Here is a 22247-nt window from a genome sequence, read left to right on the forward strand (position 1 = left end):
GGGCAGGTTGGCCTGGAATGTGTAAGGAAGGTGTCTAAGCAAGCCAGAAATCAATGTTTCCCCATGGTCTTTGCTTCAATTTCTGCCTCAGCTTTCCTCAAAGATGGACCATAACCTGAAAGCTAAATGAACCCATTCCTTCTCAAGTTGGCTTTGGTCAGTGTTTCATCAACAACAGAGGGCACTAAATAGTAGGGGAGGAGCTAGAGACACAGGCCTAAGGCTGCTCAGCTCTGCTTGGGCCTAGTGTGTAGGGCTTAGCTCTAGGTACTACAGGGGTACGGCTGAGCCAAGAAGGGCCTGGGCTTGGAGTCCTCAAGCTAGGTTTTCTGCTGGAGAGAAAGATGGAGGTAACCCAGGTGACTATCCTTAGGAAGAAAGGTGAAGATGGGGAGCTCAGGCAGTCCCTCTCTGGTGCCACCAGGTACCTCAGAGAACCCAGCTGTCCTGTACTCCCCTGTCTCCTACTCTGTCTGCAGTGTTGGTTTCTGCACACCTTACCACACCAGAGATGGCTCCTTAGCACAGGGCAGTAACTTCTGAACCAAGAGCTTGTCCACTGTCTATAGCAAGCTGCAGCCATGCTGACTGCACATACCTGGTGGGTCATGGAACAGGCTGACAACGCTCTTCTCAGGGGTGTTAAAGAAGGCTGCGGCCATGGAGTTGTATTCGCCATCTGCACAGAAGAGCTGCAGAGTTGAGAAAGGACACAGAGGGAGAGATGGCCACAGGGCAGATGCTGTGCGGCTGAGTGCTGCTCATGTACCCTGCATCTGGAGAGCACCAGACAGGATCTGGGCTCAGAACCCAGCCCAAGGTTAAGTTCAGACAGGGTTTCACTGGTATGACCACCTCTCTGGGAGATGGAGGTCTACCTGTCCCTGCCACCCAAAAGGAACAGGAACCTAAGAACTTCATGAGGAGTGCTTCACAATCAACAGTGGGACACTAGTCCTGGGAACCAGTAGGCCCAGTCTTCTCAGCTGAGAACTATTTTACTATATGGAGGGACACATCATTTGTCTGAGAACAGAGACAGCTCTCAGTGGGGGTCTTTATGAGCTGCTACAAGTATCTGTATATGGTTTCTGTATGGTTACAGGTAAGCATTTCTCTAATCTATACTGAGCTTCATTCTAAAACTCTCTTCAGGAAGTGCCTGGAAAGGACTCTGGTGAGATCAGTCAAGTACCCATCTCCCAGGCACCTGACAGACAGCCTCAGCTTTCCATGGGACCCTACATACAGAGCAAGCCTAAGGCCTGCTAGCATGGTTACCTCTGGGAAACGAGAGGTCTGCGGTTGGTCCTGCTCACAGGGCCAGCCCAAAGCTTATGCCTACCTGGAGTGGGTAGGACATGGAGCTCCCCTGCAGGGGCTGGCAATCTCGAGATGAGTAAATCAAGACAAATGCAACTGTGGCTGTGACAGCAGCCACCAGCATGGCCTCAATCACTTGGAGGCAGGGCCGGTGGATGTACCTAGAGACCAAAATGGACTTTGTTGCAGGGATGGCTGGGATAGTAGCCTCACCTGCCCTGCCCCTGGCAGTTGCCAGGGAAACCTGACCCAGAACCGACTGATGAGAGGATAACACAACACAGGTTTAATGATCAATCGGCCCAGACTCCTGGGGTTATCTTTCTCCCCGTGGCTATAGATGTCTCAGTATCGACTCACCCACCCTGCTCCACCACCATGGCAGCCAAAACCAGTGCAAAACACAGATAGACACACCATGAGCCCAAGACATTCCCTAACAACTTGACTGTTTCTTGTCTAATAAAAGGACTGGCACCCCAGGCAGAAGGTGGGCAGCATGACTTTGTTCTCTGTGACAAATTTTATCTGCTAACTTTCACAGACCCCAGTACCTGAGGAACATTTCTCAGAGGAGGTGCCTCCTCCTCTCTTTCCACTTGCACTTACTTGTCTCTCTGCCCCAGGCCACACATTCTCCACCTGTCCTGAGCAGCTAAGCTGGACAGACCTTCAGGGAAGGACCCTTACTGACAAGGCCTCCACAATTTGTCCATTTCCTGCACCCAGTAGTGCTGTACCTGTCAATCTGGCACACAAAACAAGGTTCTTACCTGATTCGAAACATGGTTAGCCAGTAATTCAAGGCATTGAACACAGCTCCAAGAATGCCACCTGTAACAAGAAAAGAGACTAATGTTAGTTTCACAAGGAGAACAGTGAAGTTCTCAGAGTGGGAGGCCCTGGTGAGGGTGCACTGTCAAATGGCTTCACAGGCATGGCCACTAAGGCTGTCCTGCCTTCTACCCAGCTTTGTACAGAACAGCATGAGCCTCCATGCCTCACTCAGAACCCAAACCTTCAATCTCTGAGCACAGACATGACCTTCAGGTAGAAATCTATACTTGACCTCTGTATCAAGTACAAGGTGTAAACAGTTTTAAAGCTTGGGTCCCTTCCCCAAAAATCTCATTTTATTTATATATGTAAATGTTCTAAATTCCAGAAGGAGGAGGGGAAGGAGGAGGAGGAAGAGGAGGAGGAGGAGGAGGAGAGGAAGAACAAGAAGAAGAGGAAGAGGAAGAGGAAGAGGAAGAAGAAGAAGAAGAAGAAGAAGAAGAAGAAGAAGAAGAAGAAGAAGAAGAAGGAGAGAGAGAGAGAGAGAGAGAGAGAGAGAGAGAAAGAGAGAGAGAGAGATTCATGAACCAATTCAAACCCTGAGTATTTTGGATAGGAAATTCTCACTCTGTAGATGTCGTAAAGGTCCCCCTGTACCCCTCAGGGAATCTCAATCCAAGTCTGGAGCTTTGCCCAAGTAGAATTAAAGCTCTGGGGTCTAAGGTGCCCACCCCTGCCTGCATCTGCATAATAACTCTAACAGCGTGATGCCTAGAGGTGAGGAGTGGAGATCTTCACCATGGTAACTGCAGACCTGCACCACTTTGGAGCTGGGAGTCCATCCTCCCCAACACAGGTTCACTCTGGTCCACACTACAGGGAGGGGCCCTTACCCACCACACCCATGGCGATGAAGACAGGAATCTCATGGATGGTGTAGGCCATTTTCTGTGCAGAGGGGAGAAAGCAAAGGCTTTGAGAAACTGCTGCTTAAGTTACAGGACTGGACAGGAGCTCTGCCTACATGCACAGAACCTTCTAGCACTTTTGTCAGAACCAGAGGTTCCATGAGTGAGGTAAATGGTCTCTGAGAAGACCTTATGCCCATGGCCCTTCATGGCTGAGCTGGGTTGGGTTGGGTGGCTTGTGCAGCCATCTCATACTGCAGCTGTGGTACACTCAGAGCTGGAGCAGATCCCTGTGCACACCTCAGTACTGCATAGCCCTCAAACTGACAAGCAAGACTTCAACAGCCCTACTCAGAACTATATTTTCCCAAAGCCACAGTCAAGTTTCAGCCTTATCCCAACAGGCTTCTCAGGTGACACCAGAAAGGGCAGTGTGGCTAGCAAATTACCTCTGAGTCAAATCTTCCAAAATTTATGAGGCCAGGGCTGGACAGGTCCCACATGTTTCCATGGTAGATGCTCAGAACAAAATTCAGTGTAAAGGTGGAAATCATGGAAGCAAAGAACTGTTGCAGAAAGAAGTCAGAGTCTTAGAGACTTGTCTGGTGTACCCAGTACCCTCAAAGTCTAGCCCAGCCCACTCAGTACTCAGTGTCCTCAGAGCTCTACCAGGCCAGTCCAACACCCTCAAAGTCACATTTGGCCCACACAGATTCTAAGAGTTATATAGAACACTGTCCCCTGAATCCCAGCAGCAGGCATTGAGATTGGGACTTCTGTCATTTGCAAAGTTGTGTGTCTAGATACCCCATCTAAGACAAAAGGAAAAGGGCTGGAGCCAAGCGGAGCTGTCAAAGTTGGGGTTGTAGCTCTACACACAAGCCAATGAAAAACACAAGAGAAGGTAATGTTTCTGGGGTTCCTAGGAGCCATCAAAGGCAGGCAAGAATACCTAGGACAGGTGAGCACCTAGGACAGGTGTAGAGCTACTGGACCCACCGAGGGACTCCACAACACAAAAGGATGAGCTGACTATGAGGAGTTCTCAAGGGGGGAAAAGTATGATCACCCTGGCCAAGGCACTTACACCTTTCTCAGGCACTTACAATTCTCCATGTTAGGAACTGATTCCAGAAGGAGGCGCCCTCTTCCAAGCTGAATAGGACCCCACCTGGAAGGCAAATAGCAGGGGTAAAGTGCCACCAAGGCCACAGGGCAGCCTATCCACTGCCATTGCCCAACAGAGGCACCAGGGAACTAAGTTCATGACACAGGAATGCTGCTAGGTGGAACCAGGCCATAGCTGGTATCTATAAGACACTGCCCACCCTCACCAGGCACTTATCTGCAAACCTCAGAACTATGCCTACAAGAAAGCCCTGCTTCATCATCCTGGGCATCCACGAAGCATCCGAAGGGAAAAGCCAGAGATGAGGTAGAGCTAGCTGGTCCTCCTTACCAACAGGGGCTCCAAATGCAGCAGATACTCCAGCCGCAGCTCCAGCTGAGACAAAATCCCGCTTCTCTGTATCTCTGCGGAAATATTCAAAGATCTGAAAGAGAAAGATGCAGGGTGTTGTGGGAGGCTCTGAAGGGCTGCTCATCACAGGAAGGGAAGTTGGAAATAGGTCCCATCCAACAGGCCAAAGAAGAGCTGTAAGAGGCAGGGACATTTTTTTCTAGATAATCAGGCAGGGAACATTTTTCTAGATAATCACATCACTGTCATCACCGCAATAGCTACTGGATTCACGGAGAGCAATATTACAGACAAGACAGAAAACAGGAGAGCTGGCACTCCTGTGTACCCACAGCTGAGAACATAACCAGAGGATTCCGTCTGTGACAGTGACCCAACTTCTCCATGCATGCAAGAAGTCTATGAACTTCTTGTTCCAGCTCTACACTAGTGACTGAAGAAAGCGCGGTGAGTGGAAAAGTGTCTAAACCTGTTCTAATTTTAACAAGGATTGTTCAGACAGGTTTGGTGGTACATCCCTGGCATCTCAATTCTCAGAAGCCTTGAGACAGAATCCTAAGTTCAAGGTTCAAGGCCAGCCTGGGCTAGACAGTGTAACCCTGTTTCAAAAGTTAGTTATAGATTTATCGGCATAGAAGTTTAGTGTAATGCTCATCTTACTGCTGTTTTTTTGTTTTTGTTTTTGTTTTGTTTTTTTTGAGACAGGGTTTCTCTGTGTAGCTTTGGCTGTCCTGGAACTCACTCTGTAGACCAGGCTGGCCTCGAATTCAGAAATCCGCCTGCCTCTGCCTCCCAAGTGCTGGGATTAAAGGCGTGCGCCACCACCGCCCGGCTCATCTTACTGCTGTTAACAGTGGGAAACATGACAAAATTATACCATGTGTTTGCAGAGCCATTTACAGCTCAGACCTCCTTGAAATGACTGTCCTTCTGAGAAGCTGGTCACACCAGCATCCTAGGGACTGACCATGGAGAGGTCACGTAGTCTGTAACCACCTGGACTGGGAGCAGGCCAGACTGCCCTTAGAGATGGTGACAGGAACTGGATATTGAGGGAGACCCATAAGTCTGGATGAAGACTCAGCTAAAACATAGCTATGAATCCTCAGTCCACAAGTGTGTGTAAGGACTCACCTTGAAATCCCGCTTGAGTGATGTTGACCTTCCCTGTGAAATCCCAGCAGCGATCACGGATCCTGAGTGGATCATTGGCCCTTCCTGGAGCACAAAGCAATCAGTACTCAGAGGCCATGCATGGTGTCCTCCAAAGGACAGAAACTCAGACTCAGGAGGGACCAGTGTCACTCATTCTGTTGTTACCTTTCCCACAGCCAGTCCGCCTACCACAGACAGAATCACGCCAGAAACCTTGATCACCAGTGTCTAGAAACAAGGAAGATACAGAGTCTGAGTAACCCTGCTGTACATACCTAGCCTCGGAGGCTCAAGGGTGGCCAGCACTGCTGCTGAGTGCTCAAGGTGAGAACTCCCACTCATCATCCACCCCTACCACAGATGCTAGGGCAGTGCCCAGGGCTCCTATTCCACACCCCCTTGGGGAACTCAGTGCTCCTGTATCCCTGGAGGGTTCTGAGGGAGAAAGCACAGTCATAAGCAGCCTTATGACTATGACTCTGCCCTAGGCCCAGCACAGCTTTACCTTGGAGACAATTACTAGCTGGGACTGACAGCATGATTCCTAACTCAAGAACAAGTAGGTGCAAGCACCTACTCCATGGACACCCCAGTATTCATCCCCACATCAGGCCAGGATCCACGAAGGTGAGTACTGAGGGACTATGACTCCCCTGAACTATGTGAGCCTGGTGAGTGATCAGGGAGGTCAAGGGTGAGCAGAAGCTGACTCTGTTATCTGGGCCCATTAACAATATAAAAACATATCTAACTGATAATGCCTCCCCTGGGACATGGCCCCGGTGCAGGAAGAAGGGGGCTACTGGAAAAGATAGCATGTTCAACACAGGCTCTGAGGAAGTCTCCTAAACCCAGTCTGTAAGCCAAAGGTATTTAGCAAAACATTCCAGATTGTTCCACAAAGTCTAGTCAGTGCTGTGCAGGAGCATCAAGTCCACCCTACTCTACAGCAGAGCAGCAGCCCAGGACTCTCCATTTCCAAAGTGTGACCATACTTTCCTTAGGTACAGGGCATCAGGCCCAGGAGCATCCCAGGGGAGGCCATGGAGCATCAGAAGCCAATGCCTACCTACCTGCCTTCTGAGATAGGGACAGGAGGTAGTGTCTGACCAGACTCAGTCAGAAAAGCTGGTCTTAAAAAACAAAACAAAACAAAAAACAAACAAAAAAACAAAAACAACAACAAAAAAAAAGCCAGTAGTAACAGACTGTGGTGACAACTGCCCAACCTCTGTGGCATTAGGATACTGCCAAGATTATGTGAGTGTGAGAGAAAACTTTGAAACCAGGGAAGGAAAGGCAGGCCATCTCCCAGTCACGGATCCTGAGTTAATCACAACACTTACACTCCTGCACTACTTACTGCAGGCAGAGTCCAGTTCTTGCCATGTTCAGATGCACAATCTTGTGCCAGGTGTAGAGGGTCAAGCAAAGACAAAGAGTTAAACAAGCAGAAATCCTGTGCCCTGCCCTGTCTCACCGCACACCTCACCTTGAGCCGCACCACGTGAGGGATCTTCACCCCATTGAGGAAGCACTTGATCTGAGGGATTCCGCTGCCAGCAGCAACTGGCTAGAAAGACAGAGGTGCCAGTGAGCAGGTGAAGTAAAGAGATGCAGCTTCTACAACCACAAGAGCAGATGTGGGGAAGGACTTCATGTCAGGAAGTAGAGGTCCTTCCCTATGCCCAGCCAGGAACAGAGCAACCCCTGAGGAAACCTCGTGAACATGTGTGAAGGGTCAAGGGAAGAGTCTGATGGTCATGTGTCCCCCATTGAGGGGGTGAGGGGGTACTGCAGGATGAACAGGACACTCATCATGCCTCAAGCAGGAACCAACACTTCCTATCTATGGTTAGCTGCTCTCTATACACAGAGCAGGTTCTGAATGTTGTCTATCCCTTCTTTTATTATCCCCACAAAAAAGACAAGGAGGAAAGAGGAACCTAGGAGAAAGGTGGCCTCCCGGGAGCTCTGGAATTAAGATGTACTTTGGAGGAGGCACCTGTGGGTTAAGAGTACAGTCTTCCTGGGGCATGGCGGGTCTCTGCTTGGATCTTGGCACGAACTGCCCAAATTCCTGGGAACTTCATGCCCTGGAATGACCCTTTATCTAGCTATATGTGAATCAGGGTAGGTGTGGTATACCTATGGTCTGGATATGAACTGGGCGGCCAAGAGATGGGATGGGAGTTATACTAGTGTATTAAATATTGTACTACTAGGAGTACAGCTGAGGAAGCCCCAGTGTGTTTTTGGTTCTGACTGAACAGTTCCCATTCATATCATACTGTGATTCTCTCTGGCAGAAAGCCTCCATTGTCACAGGGGCCCATGATGGGCAAGCTAGAGGAGCCTATACTCTCACCAAGACCCCATGCCCACCGGATCTAGAATATCCAGTCTCCTACACACAGTGGCTTTACCTCTATGAAGGCCACAATCACAGACCCCACGAGCACGAAGGCAGAGTTCAGTGTGGCCCACAGCAGGAGGGAGAAGGACAGGCCGCCCTTCTCTGTGAATTTGTCGATGTCTCAGGGATGGTTAAGGACAGGCACTGCTGCACTTCTGGACATATCTGCCCTCCATGTCTCACTCTGTGGCCAGCTCATCTCATGACCTGGGCCATGCCTAGATAGCATGACCACAGTGCTGAGCGGAAATCTTACCGACTTCTCGAAACCTGACTAGGGTTATGCCGCAATTACACCACACATATGCTGAGTGCTATGCATGTCTGACAGGTGATGTCTATGGAGCCCAGCCTGCTGTTCTTCACTGCCTGCCTGTGAAGACACATGCCTCGGTTCTGCTGCTGAACCCTCACCCCACATGCCCCATGCAGAGTGTCTTTGGAGGATACTGTCCTTGATGACTCGGTACTTGAGGCCTGCCAGGTTCTCCACTACAATGTCAATGAAGCAGGCTACTAGGCCTGTGAGGATTCCAATGAGGGCACAGATGACCCAGCGCTTGATCTCCACTGTCCGGAAAGCCTAGATAGGGATGGGGAACAGGGCACAAAGGTGAGCACTGCATCCAGGAACCTGCTGTGCACTGCTCTGGTGCTAGCAGATTCAAAGGCTGCCACCACACATAGTATAAAGTTCAGCTCTAGCCCCAAATTTGCCAAAAGCAGACTCTAGCCAATGTTTCAATGGCCACTGAAGGACACAGGAAATCGTAAGGAGGTAAGTAACATTCCCTAGAAATTCACAACCAGCTACTAGTATTTGAAAAACTGTCTACCATCTGCAGAACAACCTTATTGGCCATGATGACTACAGCCCTCCCTCACAGTTTTCAGTATCTGGGGACAGGGGTCCCATGTTCAGAGCCCAATCCTCCAGTATACAAATTATGAAAGCAAATGCTAGCTGTGGAACCTACAGCCTGGGAGAGAAAAGGGAAGGAGATGGAACAGGAACACTGCCTGGCCCAACATGCCAGCACCCAGGCTAACAAGCCATAGGCCCACTCTGCTCACCGTGTGGTTGATTCGTCTTTCCTCCTCCAGGAAGAGCTGATTCTCGCTATTGTCATAGTCCAGGCTCTGCACAGACCAGGGCACAAGAAGCTCAGTTACTGACCCAGGGAGCTGGTACAAGGACAGCCAGGGGATAGGGAAGAGGGTGGAAAGGGTAGAGCTTGAGCTCAGCAGGAAGGATGGAGAACCCACCTCATACTTGAGGGAGAGGAGCTTCTCGTTGTGTGGAATCTCTTTGGGGAAGGTGTGAGGAGGGTCCACTTCCTGTGGAAGAAAAAACCAGAGTCTCAAATCCCAGAGCTCTGCATTATCTGACACCAAGGCTGGAAGGCACGGAAATCTACAAACCACCATCCCCTGGGATACCTTAGGTTTGTTTTAGGAGAACAAGGTTAATTTAACACCCTAGAAATCAACCAATGCATAGCAGATCTCTGAGTTCCAGGCCAGCCTGGGTCTACAGAGCAAGTTCTAGGCCAACCATGGCTACACAGAGAAATCCTGTCTTGAAAAACAAAACAAGCAAACAAATAAACCAATTACAACAAAACCGAAAAACCATTATAAACACTCAAAGCTGGGTGTGGTTGAGCACACCAGTAATCCTGGCACTCTGGAGGCAGAATCAAAAGGATTGGAAATTCAAGGCCAGCCTGAGTTAGGTAGTGAGGCAATAATAACAAGAATGGAGGCAGCATGGTGACAACGTGCATGCCTGTAGGCACAGGCTTTAGCTCCTATCCCCAGTCCTGGGAAAAACAAAACTCTAGAATAACAGAAGAACACTAGAGAAGCTGACACAGGGTCTGCAGGGATGGATCAGAGGCCGAGTGTTTGTTGTTCTAGCAGAAGGCCCAAGACTGGTTCTCAGGGATCCATACCACATGACCTTTCACAGCTGTGACTCCTGCTCCACGGGGGTCCAGTGCCTCTGACCTCCTGAGGACACCTAATCTCACAGGCATGTGACACTACATCATTGCCCATAGGGACAAATAAAACGACCAAACTGCCAGGCTCTGGTGCAAGTCTGTAGGCTTGTGCAGTTCTAAAAAGATGTTTGCTTCAGTTGCTTTTCTCTGGTGGCAAAGGGTCATGTCACCTGCTGCGACTAGATTTAATTGGCATAATCGACTGATGTCACAGTGTAGACAGCACCAAAGACAACCAAATCCCAGGGGGAAGGGGTGGCTCAGGAAACATTCCCTTGTTTGTTTTTTCAAGATTTATTTTTTGTTACGTGTAGATATGTATGTGCATGTGAGTACAGATACTTACGGAGGTCAGAACAGGGTGCTGGATCCCTGGGAGTTGTAGGTCACCTGACATGAACGTTGGATCCTCTGTAAGAGCCCCTGGAGAGCTTATTTTAGGGACAGTAGAATCTACCCCATGGTCGGAGGAAATGGCTTCTCTCCATGCCTGAGGATTCCTCATTCCAGAGACCCAGCTCATCCATTCCTAGAGTCATGGTCACAGTAAGCTTCCTCCTGACAGAGGTCTCTGTACCGTGCATGTGGCCTCCTCCACAGTGCTTCTGCCCTCTTCACAGCTGCTAGTCATTGGGCCTCAGAGGCCACATGGATATTTGGTGTGCCCTCTCTGGGAGCCCTGCTATCTGCCGACCATGCTACTCTTCCTCTTTCCTTTCCTCAGTGACGGTCAGCTCAGTGGAAGCAGAGAACATCACGCCACTCACCGGGTCCAGGAGTTCATCATCCAGCTCCACGTTGTTCATCTGTCCAATCCGGAAAAGTGCAGAATGAGACTAAAAACAGAGAGATCATGAGGGCCACAGATGAGGGAGGCAGAGCACTACTCATTCTTAGTCCCACCCTCACACTCTGCCCTCCTTGATTGCTGGAACCCAGGTCTGCTCCTGCCAGGTACAGCCTGCCCCTGAGAAGACCAGCACGAGACAGAAAGCCCAGCTCTCCTTACCCTAGTCCACCACCCTGTCTGTTCCACACTTGAGAAAGCATGGTCATGCACCAGGACCAAACTGGCATGAAGCTCTATTTCCCCTGCCTCCTACCACACTCTACAAAGCCATGTCTAGTCTGGCTTCTCTAGACCTCTCTGCCTCAAGCACGCTAATGCAGCCGTCCCTCCCAAGCAGAGAGCTGTGACAGAGTTGAAGGGATGTGTGGTGTGAGGTCCTTGCAGATCACACAGGTGTAGGGCAGCTAGTACCCTTTCTTTAAGGACACTTCCTTGACTGTAAGCCTTCCAACCTGGGTAAAGCCACAACTGCCCAGTAAGGGGGGGGGGGACAAATTAGGGAGTGGGAAGCGGCACTTATGTCCAATTTCAACTATTTCCTGGGTGTTTTCAGAAATGTTGGTGAAAGGGAGTTATGGGGGAAGGCCAACTTCTGAGCTGAGCAAAAGCTGTGTGGTCCTTTGTCCAAAGCAGAGTCACTGTGATAGAAACAAAGTGTGGGAGACAGAGGGAGCTTCGAGGCCAGCCTGCAGCTCACGGACCGGACTGTCCCTAGAGCATCTTTCTGAGCTGAAGCAGCTGCAGTCCTAGCCTCGGTGTTTCCAGCAGCCGTCCTGCTCCCACAGCCCTGACCAAGATTTATTCAGGGCCCCAAGCATTTACGGCTGTTGTAATAATGATGATGACATCATCATCATCATTATTATTTTTATTATTATTATCATTGGTGTTTCATGACAGGGTTTCTCTGTGTAGCCCTGGCTGTCCTGGAACTCACTCTGTAGACCAGGCTGGCCTTGAGCTCAGAGATCCACCCGCCTCTGCCTTCCAAGTGCTGGGATTAAAGGGATGTGCCACCATGCCCAGAGCTACATTTATTTTTAAGATTTATTTTAAAATTAGGTTTATTTGTGTATGTGTCTGTGTGTAGACATGTGCACGTGAATGGAGGTGCCAGCAGTCTACAAACACTGGATCCCCGCAGCTGGAGTCATGGGCAGTCATGGAGTTATGGAGTTATGCCTGATGTGGTGCTGGCCATGCTCTTAGATGCTGAGCCAACTCTCCAGCCCCAGGCACATCTCATGATCACAAAATGTAGCTGATGCATGAGGAGCAATCAGGCTGAGGTAGATGGACAACAGCCTGGGTCTCAACCCTCTCTCAGCACTCCTCCCATTCCAGTCAAGAACCACAACTACAACAGACAAGGAATCCAGGGCCAACAAGGAAGCTTCTGGACCTAACAGCCCCAGAATCCAGGAGAAGGGCACCGCCTCCTTACACAGTCCATCCCTACACTGTCCAAGGACCTTTGAGAACTTGCCCTTTCCAGCCTACAGACATCCAACGCTCCAGTCCATCTGCATCTGTCCATCCCAAAAACATCAGAACCCCTTACAGAGGCTCCTGATCCCCAGGACTCTCTTGCTTTTTACAGACACTGTAACACAGAGCTGCAGAAAGGTGGGCTCTTCCACATTCACCCCCAAACACATGGTAAAGAGCTCTTCCACTGGGGCCACAGGACCCTCTGTAAAGCTGCCCTACTCTCCAGGGATATAGCAGGCTGAGACCCATAGACATCCCACAACTGAATGTATGTTCACCATGGCTGTGAGTTCCCTCTGGTCTGCATCATAGGTTAACTCCTACTCTATTCAGCAGCTAGAGCCCAGAGTGACAGCAATGAGGAAGGCATCCTGTGGGGCAGGTGCAGGACTCAGGTACCTGCTGGCTGCCCTGCCCTTTCCTGTGCATACATAGGCACAAGTTCATGTTCACAATTGGAGGATGGAGAAAGTATCTCAAAATCACATCTGTGAGCATGGCTGGCAATCTTCACCCTAAGTATCCTCAGGTAGCACAGGTACCAAGGGGGAAAGGGCACAGGATGAGGTGACAAACAACTCAACTATTTATTTCACTTGGGAGGAAGGTAACCTAGAAGGGAATACACCCTGCCCCCAATCCATGTCCACTTCTGGACTTTTCCCTGGAGAGTAACTGTGGGTTGCTCTTGGTTAGGCTGTTTGGTCATCAGACTTCACATGACCCACACATGATAGGCAGAGCAAGGCTCACTTAGAGAGGTCCCCTCTGACTCTGCCACAATCTCACTCAGAAAAGACAGACTCACCATAGCAGCCACTCTGAGGCAGGCAAGCTGTGTTAAGAGACTGTAAGCAGGCCACCCTCTATGCCTTGTTGAGGACCGTCTATCTTGAGGGCCACCATGACCAAGACAACAACACAGAACTCTGGCTACATCTGAACTTCATATGAACACATAACTTGACTACAAGCACATTCCAAATACTGCATGTAACACATATCAAAAGTTAGTAGTTTTCAGGGATAAAAAGATGGCTTGGGGGGCTGGAGAGATGGCTCAGTGGTTAAGAGCACTTGCTGCTTTTCCAGAGGACTAAAGGTCAGCTCCTGAATATAGCAGCTAACAATTGTCTATAATTCTAGTTCCAAAGGATTCAACACCACCTTCTGGTCTCTGTGGGCACTGTACACATGTGCAGAGATATGCATGTAGACAAAACACTCATACACATAAGTAAAATTAAATGAGATCACAAAAAAGTATAAGTTACTCATTTTCCTGTAATACACAGGTGTCCTGTATCTTACCCAGCAGATATTATAGAGTGACACTTAGACCACGACCCTTTAATGGACCATAAGTCCTAACAGAGCCTCTCCCAGGATGACTTCACCTTAACTAACGACACCTGAAAAGACTGTTTCCATGTGAGGTCCGCTCATAAGATCAGGGTTATCTTTGAGAGGGGAGCAGTATTTATACCACAGTAGCTTTTCTTCCTCCTCTTCTTCCTTCTTTTTTTGTTGGGTTTTCAAGATAGGGTTTCTCTGTGTAGCTCTGGTTGTCTTAGGCCAGGCTGTCCTAGAACTCATAGAGATCTACCTGCCTCTACCTCCTGAGTGCTAAGATTAAAGGTGTGTGCCACCCCGGCTAGACCACATTAAGTGATTTCCAGGTTATGGTTCACATAGCAACTATAGAGCTCCACTTGTGATCGAGAAGGACATGCTTCTCTTTAATAAAAGTTTTGGGGCCGACAAAAAAGTCAGGCATGCCCTGTATCCTGCTGACCACTGTGCTGGGCCAGCAAGGCAGCTGTTGCACAGTTTCAGCGCTGCCACAGCCCCTAGTCAATTTGTACAGAGATGCATGTGCCAGGCAATGTGCCAGGCCTGAGCCCATAGGACTCTTGGGGTGTTACCCACTATGAACCCTGTTTGCCTTCTCAAGGAAATTCCCCTGAGTATTGAGTGACCAGGAAGAAACCCAAGGATAATGAGGTAGGGCTGAGGGTTGCAGCAGAGAGAAGGGTAGGTGACCAGGATGTTTTACCTATCACAGATAGGCCGGACACGCCACGGGCCATCAACAATTAATTCACTGTACCATAAGTACCCAGAGTCAGACCCACAAAGCCTAAGAAAATGGAACTCAACAGTTTAAAAGGATGATAGGAGAGGTGCCAGCTATGGGTCACATGACAGTACTTCCTCACACAATATTCTTGGCCCCAGACTTGGTGAACAGGGGCCCACATCCATGAAAAAACAACAGCAAGCAGAACTCCAAACCAGGTGAAGGCTGACAGGGTAATGTGTGACAGCAGGACAATCCAGGCTGTAGTGGGGCACAGGTGCTGGGCCCACCTTAGCAGGGAAGGAGCCGCAGAAGGCTCAGAGCTGTGTGTCTGACCAGCAGAGGGTCCCATGGATCTATACACACTGCACAGATGGCAAACTCAGTGCTCTTGTTGTATGTATGAGAGCACACTGTCCCTGTCCTCAGACACACCACAAGAGGGCATCGGATCCCATTACAGATGGTTGTCAGCACCATGTGGATGCTGGGAATTGAACTCAGGACCTCTGAAAGAACAGCCAGTGCTCTTAACCACTGAGCCATCTCTCCAGCCCAACTCAGTGCTCTTGTACCAAGCTACAATTACTCAACATACCACTCTAGAAGGAACTTGTTGAGAACACAGGCCTGCCCAGGACTAGTTTTGTAATTTCTGGGAATCTATAATTATTTCAAAGTTACATAAAACAAAAATTCCCACACACCAACAGACTTTCAAAACAGAATAAATGCATATCATAGCATCTGAGAATGACTGACAGGCAGAATGCAGACAATTACAAACCACCCACAGACAGACAAAAAGTGACCAGAAGAGCAAGGCTCTAGGGTGACCCCTCCCCACCTCAAATGCAGAAAATTGGCTGGTCAATATACAGAGAGGTGCTCGAGTCTCCAGTGAGATGCTACTGTCTACCTAGGGGAGGGGAATAGGAAATCGGGGTGAAGCAATGGCTCAGTGGATAAGAGTGCTTGCTGCACAGGTCAGATTTCAGCACTCATGGGAAAAAGCTGGCTACCTGTGTGCATGTGGACACAAGAGGATCTGTGAGGCTTGTGGCGGCTAGCTTCAGGTTCAGTGAGAGTCTCTGTCTTACAGGAATAAGGTAGTGATAGAGTGGGACACCCAATGTCGTCCTCTGGCCTCTACATGTGCTTGTGTGCATGCATGTGCACGGGCATGCACACATACACACCACATGTACCCCTTTCCCACAGATGCTTACTTCATACACACACACACCACATGTACCCCTTTTGTTAATCTCTCACCCATAAACATCACATACACCCCTCTCCCAAATACACTAACCACACATACACACACCCTTCCATACAACAACAACATCATCATCCCATCTGTTCCACAACTCAGTAAAAACCCAAAAGAACAGAAAGTAGGATCTCAAAGTGACATCTGAATACCCATAATCACAGAAGCATTATTTATCTACTTGTCAACAGATATAAAATAAAACCAAATGCCTGCTATAATATGGATCGACCTTATAGACAATGTGCAGAAGCCAGTCACAAAAAGACAAATGTAAGGGGCCTGAGGCTATCTACAGCTTGGTTGGTAGAGTGCTTGCCTAGCATACAGGAAGGCCTAGATTTAATCTCTAGCATTGCATAAACCAGCCATGCCGGCATAAATCTTGTAATCTCAGCACTCAGGAGGTGGGAAGAGAGGACTCAAAGGCTCAAGGTCAGAACTGGAGAGATGGCTTAGTTAGAACAATGGCTGCTCTTCCAGGGGACCCCGGGCTTTGATTCCCAGCAACCACACAGCAACTCATACCATCTGTAACTATAGTTTTAGGGGATCCAACATGCTCCTGGCTTCTGCCTACATTGGGCATGCATGCCATGCACATACATACATGTAAGCCAGCCCGGTCTACATAGTGTATTCCAGGCCAGTCAGAGCTATGTGGTGATATCCTGCCTCCACTCCTTCCCCATGCCCCAGATGTTCAAGGTCATCCTTAGCTATAAAGCTGTCTGAGGTTAGCCTCCTTAGTATGGCTACATCCATAAAGACAGAAAGTAAGAGGTGGTGGCCAGGGGAAGGAGGAAGAAGTCAAAAAAAAAAAAACCCTCAGGGTACAGTTTCAGTTTTACAAGATGAAGAAGTTCTAGAGACTGATTGCCCAACATTAAGAATATACCAGATGGGCAAGTTGTGGTGGCGCATGCCTTCAACCCCAGTATCCGGGAGGCAGAAGCAGGCAGATCTCTGAGTTCGAGGCCAGTCTGGTCTACAGAATAAGTTCTAGGACAGCCAGGGCTACATAGAGAAATCCTGTCTCAAGCATAACAAAAAAGAACACACACACACCCACCAGATGGGTGGCAAATATCTGTAATGCTAGATTCTTAGAGGTTGAGGAAAGAGGTCAAAAATGAAAAGTCTGGGCCAGCAAGATGGCCTAGTGGAAAAAGGCATCTCCTTCAGAACCTGATGACCTGAGTTCAATGCCCTGAGTCCATGTGGTGGAGGAAAAAAGTGACTCCAAGTTATCCAGATTTCCATACATACATGTGCAGACACACATACATACAAAATAAACACATGCAAAAAGAAATTAAAACCTGGCCTCAACTATACAGAGAGTTCAAGCCCAACCTGAGCCACTTATACTCTGACTTACACACTACACCAATACTCTGACCGCTCATAAAAATTAGAAGGAGTGGGAAGTGAGGGTACCTGTCTAGTACACAGAAGCCTGGGCCTCAATCTCAATTATGAGTTGAAATGGTGAGAACAGTGTGTGAACCTTGATAGCATATTTATGTTATGTGCTCTTCCTACAAACGCATACACATGTACACACATGTGTGTATACACACACATGTACTCATACACCAATTTTATTTGAGAAATGAGGACAATTGAATTCTTCCACTTTCTAGATCCAGGTGGCAGCAGCAATCTCCAATTCTATTGGAACTAGAGCTGGAAGACAGCACTTTTGCACTTGGAGGATACCCTATTTTTATATTTTTAATAAATTTTTTAAAGACAGGGTTTCTTTGCATAGCCCTGGGTGACCTGGAACTCATTATATAGACCAGGCTGGGCTCAAACTCAGAGATCAACCTGCCTCTGCTCCCTGAGCACTGGGATGAAAGGCGTGTGGCACCACATCCACACTGTTTAAGTTGCTCAGATACATACTACCAGCTTTACAGCCCTGCCTCCATCAGCGCTGCCATGTGCCAGGCTCCATGCCAAACGCCAAAGAAACACAGACTGCTGCAGAGGGACATCAAAAGCCAAAACCAACCAAACAAAAACCCAGTGCAAATGTGACAAAGTTGACAGAAAACTGGAAGAGAGACTGGTTTTAGATGCAGTAGCCAGAAGGTCTACAACAAGCAAAGCAGCCCAGAACAGGGAGGAGAGGGCCGGAAGGGAACAGGTCTACGGGTGGATATGGTCCTGCATGGCTGCCTGGAGGCTGCCAGGTTCCTGTCCTTCAGCTTTATACACCCTGTTGGGCTCAGGCTTGCTTATGAGCTGAGAGAGGAGGAGAAATTCCTAAGACTGAGAACCAACAGCTCTCACCAGAAGACAGCAGGGCCAAAGGGCCACTGGGACAGTCAGACGACCCTTCCCCGAAGCTCTCCAATGGCCACAGGTTTCCTGTCTTTCCCAACAGCACCTTCAGGCTATGGTCTGTGGTGTCAAGTTATCAGGACAGGACACAGTCCCACACTCACCTGAGGTCCCTCCTCTGCTGAGGGAGAAGGTGTTTCTAGTGGCAATTCCCAAAATGAGCCTGTAAGAATACCCTGCATTTAAAGACTGCAAACATGCACTGCCAACTCTCCACCATTTGCTCTAGGATCAAACAGCCTCCCAGAAAACTCTACTTCCTGTTGCCCACACACATGACCATGACTTGCAGGCTGACCTCACTCTCTCCCTGTTCCACTATCACCCCACACCTAAGAAAAGAACCAAAGACTTGGCTTCCAGGTAGTGCCACAGGGCCTGAGCTTTAAACAGGGCCCAGCCTGTCCAGCCTTTAGCAGCTACCACATTGCCTGGCCAGCTTCCGCCTGGCTGGGTGGCAACACTGCCTCCACCCAGCCCTGGAGATGCTGCAACAAACCCCAAAGGCTCAGGAGGTAGCCAGGATAATGAGCTCATGTTCAGTACCCAGGGTCACCCCGCTGTGTTCCCCTTTTTATTTCCAAAGGGTCCTGACTCCAGGCTAGCTCACAAACTATGAGCCTGTCTGTTGTCCAGACTTTCCCTGAGAAAAGCAACACCAAAAAGTCCTTCAGCTGAAGAGGGGCCATAGCCAAATGTCAAGTGCAAAGACAAATTTCTTTTAGTTTGAAAGGGTTTTTGATTTGTTTCTTTATTTTGTTTTGAGACAGGGTCTCATCTAGTTCAGCCTGGCCTCAAAAATCATTTTCAACTTCTGATTCTCCTCTTCTCGCTACTTGCATGCCCGATTACAAGCATCTGCCATAGGGGCTGGAGGGATGGCTCAGTGGTTAAGAGCACTGATCACTCTTCCAGAGGTCCTGAGTTCAATTCCTAGCACCTACATGGTGGCTCACAACCAACTGTAAGGAGATCTGATGCCCTCATCTGGTGTGTCTGAAGACAGTTACAGTGTACTCACATACATAAAAATAAATAAATCTTTAAAGATTTATTAAGAAAAATAAAAAGCATTTACCACCCCACACAGCTTTGTGTGATGTTGGAGGCTGAACCCAGGGATTCCCTGATGCTAGGCAAGCACTCTGTCTCCAGCCCCTTGCCGTTAATGACTAGTATGTACTAAGAGCCTGTTTTCTAACAGGCTTGCTCAGTGTTATACATTCATTAACCTTTTACAGATGAGAAAACTGGCACCAGCAGGCCTCAGATCCTGCCAGAAATTCTGGCTGGTCCAGTGCTCAGTACAGAGGGTTCCCAAGCTGTTCAACCTGCCTAAGCAGGCGTGGACTCCTTAGCACTGGAGTCCCCAGCTTCCTGTATGCCTCTCCTAGACCTAGTAAAACTCAAGTCAACTGGTGTGCCTGACCAAGACTCCTACACCCAGCACACATCCCACACACATATTCTCTTTCTCCTGTTGCTCTGCTTGTTTGAGGACTTTGCACTATTTACACAGAGCACAAAAGTGCTCGTTGCACATATACCTATAGGGCTCCTCGCACAGAACCAGCAAGGCACTGGGCCTGTTCCCAGAGGGAAGGAAGCTGTCCTGTGCACCTCAGTGACCTGCACACAGACCTGGGAACCCACAATGGGGCAGGTGACCAACTAATTCTTTTAAGTTGTGTAACAACAACCAGTCAATTATATTAACTGCAGATTTAAAAGTTATAGTGGAATTTAGGGGAAATATCAACTCTTTCTTTACTCTCATGTCTATTTGTAAAGAAAAGCAAAAACAAAACCCACACACATTCAGCCCAAACTCAACTTCTGTCAGTTTCCAAATTCTTCCCTCTCTTAAAACCAGTTTCCAACATAAAGCTACTTTCTTTTTTGAAGAGAGACGCGCCTGTGTGTGTGTGTGTGTGTGTGTGTGTGTGTGTGTGTGTGTGTTAACACATAATAGGTATTAACTCTGGTGAAGGCCAGGAGAGGAGAGGGTGGTCAGATCACCTGGAGGAGCTAGTTACAGGTGGTACAGGTGGTTGAGCCCCTGGACCTGGGTGCTGGGACCTGAACTCGGGTCTTCTTCCAGAGCAGCAACAGCCCCCTCTCCAGCGGTTACTTTCTTTACAACAGGGATAACAAATCACACCTCCCAGCAACACCCTAGGAAGGCAGACATAGCCCTACCACCTACTTAAGTCATTTCAGATCGCTGCTGCAGACCAGATTTGCAAGCACATGTCACTTCAAAGGGAGCTGAGGTGCTTCCCAGCTACAAGGAACTGACTTTGACTTTGATCGACCTACACACCTTCACGAGTCTGGCAAAGAAAACCTAAATGTAAGTTCTGATGCAGCCGCCCTATCTTGTGCTCTTCTTAGCCTTTAAAATAGCAAGAGTGTTTGTTATACACCTCTAAATCAGGAGGAGGAAAAGTATAGGACATAAAACAGTCTAACATGAAGGAACTGACGTAAATAACTGACTCAAAATTAATACGATGCACACAGGCAAGAGAATCAAAAGCAGGCAAGAAAAAAAACAAACCTGTACCCTTTTTCAAACACTGTGCATTTAAAGGCACAAACTGTTTTGAGTGCTGAGCACACTCTGGCCTTGGACTTGTTGCTTATCATGTCTGGCTGCACATTCCAAATTCAATTAGGTAGTAAGAGAAAATGAGTGGAAATGCCTGTCATTGCAATTATGTCACAAACGTCTGGAATTAACTCCTGTGAGAAAGGAGACAGACAATTTCACTGAAAGTGCAATTCTGCCATTTAAACTGTGAAAACTGCCAGGCGTGTAGTGTAGGCCTTCCAAGTTCTTGGGAAAATGAGACAGGATTATGAATTCATTGACAGCTGTAGTCTCACTGTGAGACCCTATCTTGAAGCGCCAAGGCTGGGGGAGCAGACCTGAGGTCGTATGGTTGCCTAGCATGTGTAAATCCTGGGCTCGAGCCTCACCACGAAAAGTAAAATTAAAACACAAAAACAGCGTTAAAATCTTTGGATCTCTTGCTGAAAAGCCAATGACAATGGTTGTTGGAGGAGAGGGTATCATTTTCTCTAATGTTGTAGCCACTGGGGGACGAGATGGGAAGAAGGGGTTCAAAGAGAAAGAAAGGAAGAGGCTTATGGGTGAGAAACTATCAAAAATAAAAGTCTTCTAGGATTCAAAAAATAACAGAGAACGCTGTGGCTTCCCTCTGGCCCCCGCCGGCGCACTGAGGACCCGCGCAGCTATCCCGGCGGACGCATCTCCGGCCCGCGGGCCTCACCTGTCGCGCGCCCGGACCGGCTCCGTTCAGCAGAGGCGTCTCCTCGTCAGGCTGCCCTGTCCTTCGAAGCAGCGGCGCCCCCTCTTCATCATCGCGATCTCGGCCTGACCAAGACACTTTCTTAGAGACGTTGGCCATGGCCCACTGAGGACCAAACTCAACGAGAACAGCCCGCAGCCGGGCAGCGTTCCTGTGACCGGTGTCAGGGACTCACGTGATCTACCATCTGTGCCACGTGATCGACGACGGAGGCCGCCAAGGTCCGTGAGCGCGGGGTCTACTGGGAGTTGTGGTTTATTGCCCTTGCAGGCCAAGGTAGAAACCCTGGACCTCAAGATCCCTAGCAGTTAGAGTCTTCACTGAAGGCAGTGTCCCAGACTCTAGAGAAGAACCAGCCCGATATGCACGCCCAGTCCCTGAAGAGATGATGTGGGAAAAAAAAATAAACTAAGTTCTGGAATCCTCCCTCTCGACCAAGCTGGCTTCATGTGTTTCTTGTGCTCATAGTGCAGCCGGACTGCTGCAATTCCGGGAAAGGGCTTGAGACCCTAAGGTTCCTCCTCCTCCTCCTCCTCCAAGGAGACTAGGAAAGCACGTGGGTGTGTTGTTAACTAGCCATAGGCTGCTTTAGCCAATAGTATTTTAGCAAGGTAAGCTTGCCAAGTGTAGTCTTAGTATCAGTGTTCTTGTGTATCCTGAATTATGTAGGGACAAGGATTGCGATTTCATACGGCAACTTCAGGGACTCGAGAGTGACAGTAATCGTCATGAGTGGCACTCTACAGAGAAGAACAATGCTGCAATGTTAATTTCTGAGCAGTGTCATGGCAGTTGCTT

The 22247-nt window shown here is 48.8% G+C and overlaps 1 protein-coding gene across 2 annotated transcripts in view; it reads right to left on the reverse strand.

The window, feature by feature from the left end:
- The window catches only part of Clcn7 (chloride voltage-gated channel 7), a 28924-nt gene extending 7306 nt beyond the window's left edge, over positions 1 to 21618 (reverse strand). The window contains exons 1-16 of one of the 2 annotated variants that reach the window (XM_028760829.1): positions 21411 to 21618; positions 10833 to 10901; positions 9326 to 9397; positions 9134 to 9199; positions 8510 to 8642; positions 8070 to 8179; positions 7136 to 7216; positions 5809 to 5871; positions 5623 to 5706; positions 4468 to 4561; positions 4115 to 4179; positions 3458 to 3574; positions 2994 to 3048; positions 2097 to 2157; positions 1346 to 1484; positions 599 to 692 (exon numbers count right to left, since the gene is read on the reverse strand). In XM_028760829.1, coding sequence (XP_028616662.1) covers positions 599 to 692; positions 1346 to 1484; positions 2097 to 2157; positions 2994 to 3048; positions 3458 to 3574; positions 4115 to 4179; positions 4468 to 4561; positions 5623 to 5706; positions 5809 to 5871; positions 7136 to 7216; positions 8070 to 8179; positions 8510 to 8642; positions 9134 to 9199; positions 9326 to 9397; positions 10833 to 10901; positions 21411 to 21548 — 1441 coding nt within the window. In that variant the 5' untranslated portion in view covers positions 21549 to 21618. Of the gene's footprint in view, positions 1 to 598; positions 693 to 1345; positions 1485 to 2096; positions 2158 to 2993; positions 3049 to 3457; positions 3575 to 4114; positions 4180 to 4467; positions 4562 to 5622; positions 5707 to 5808; positions 5872 to 7135; positions 7217 to 8069; positions 8180 to 8509; positions 8643 to 9133; positions 9200 to 9325; positions 9398 to 10411; positions 10543 to 10832; positions 10902 to 21410 lie in introns of those variants that run through there. The other variant, XM_028760830.1, reaches the window with a different exon arrangement.
- Between the last annotated feature and the right edge of the window lie 629 nt (positions 21619 to 22247).

This window comes from Grammomys surdaster, unplaced genomic scaffold, assembly GCF_004785775.1.
Source record: "Grammomys surdaster isolate TR1022 unplaced genomic scaffold, NIH_TR_1.0 126612, whole genome shotgun sequence".
NCBI classification, from domain to species: Eukaryota; Metazoa; Chordata; class Mammalia; order Rodentia; family Muridae; genus Grammomys; species Grammomys surdaster.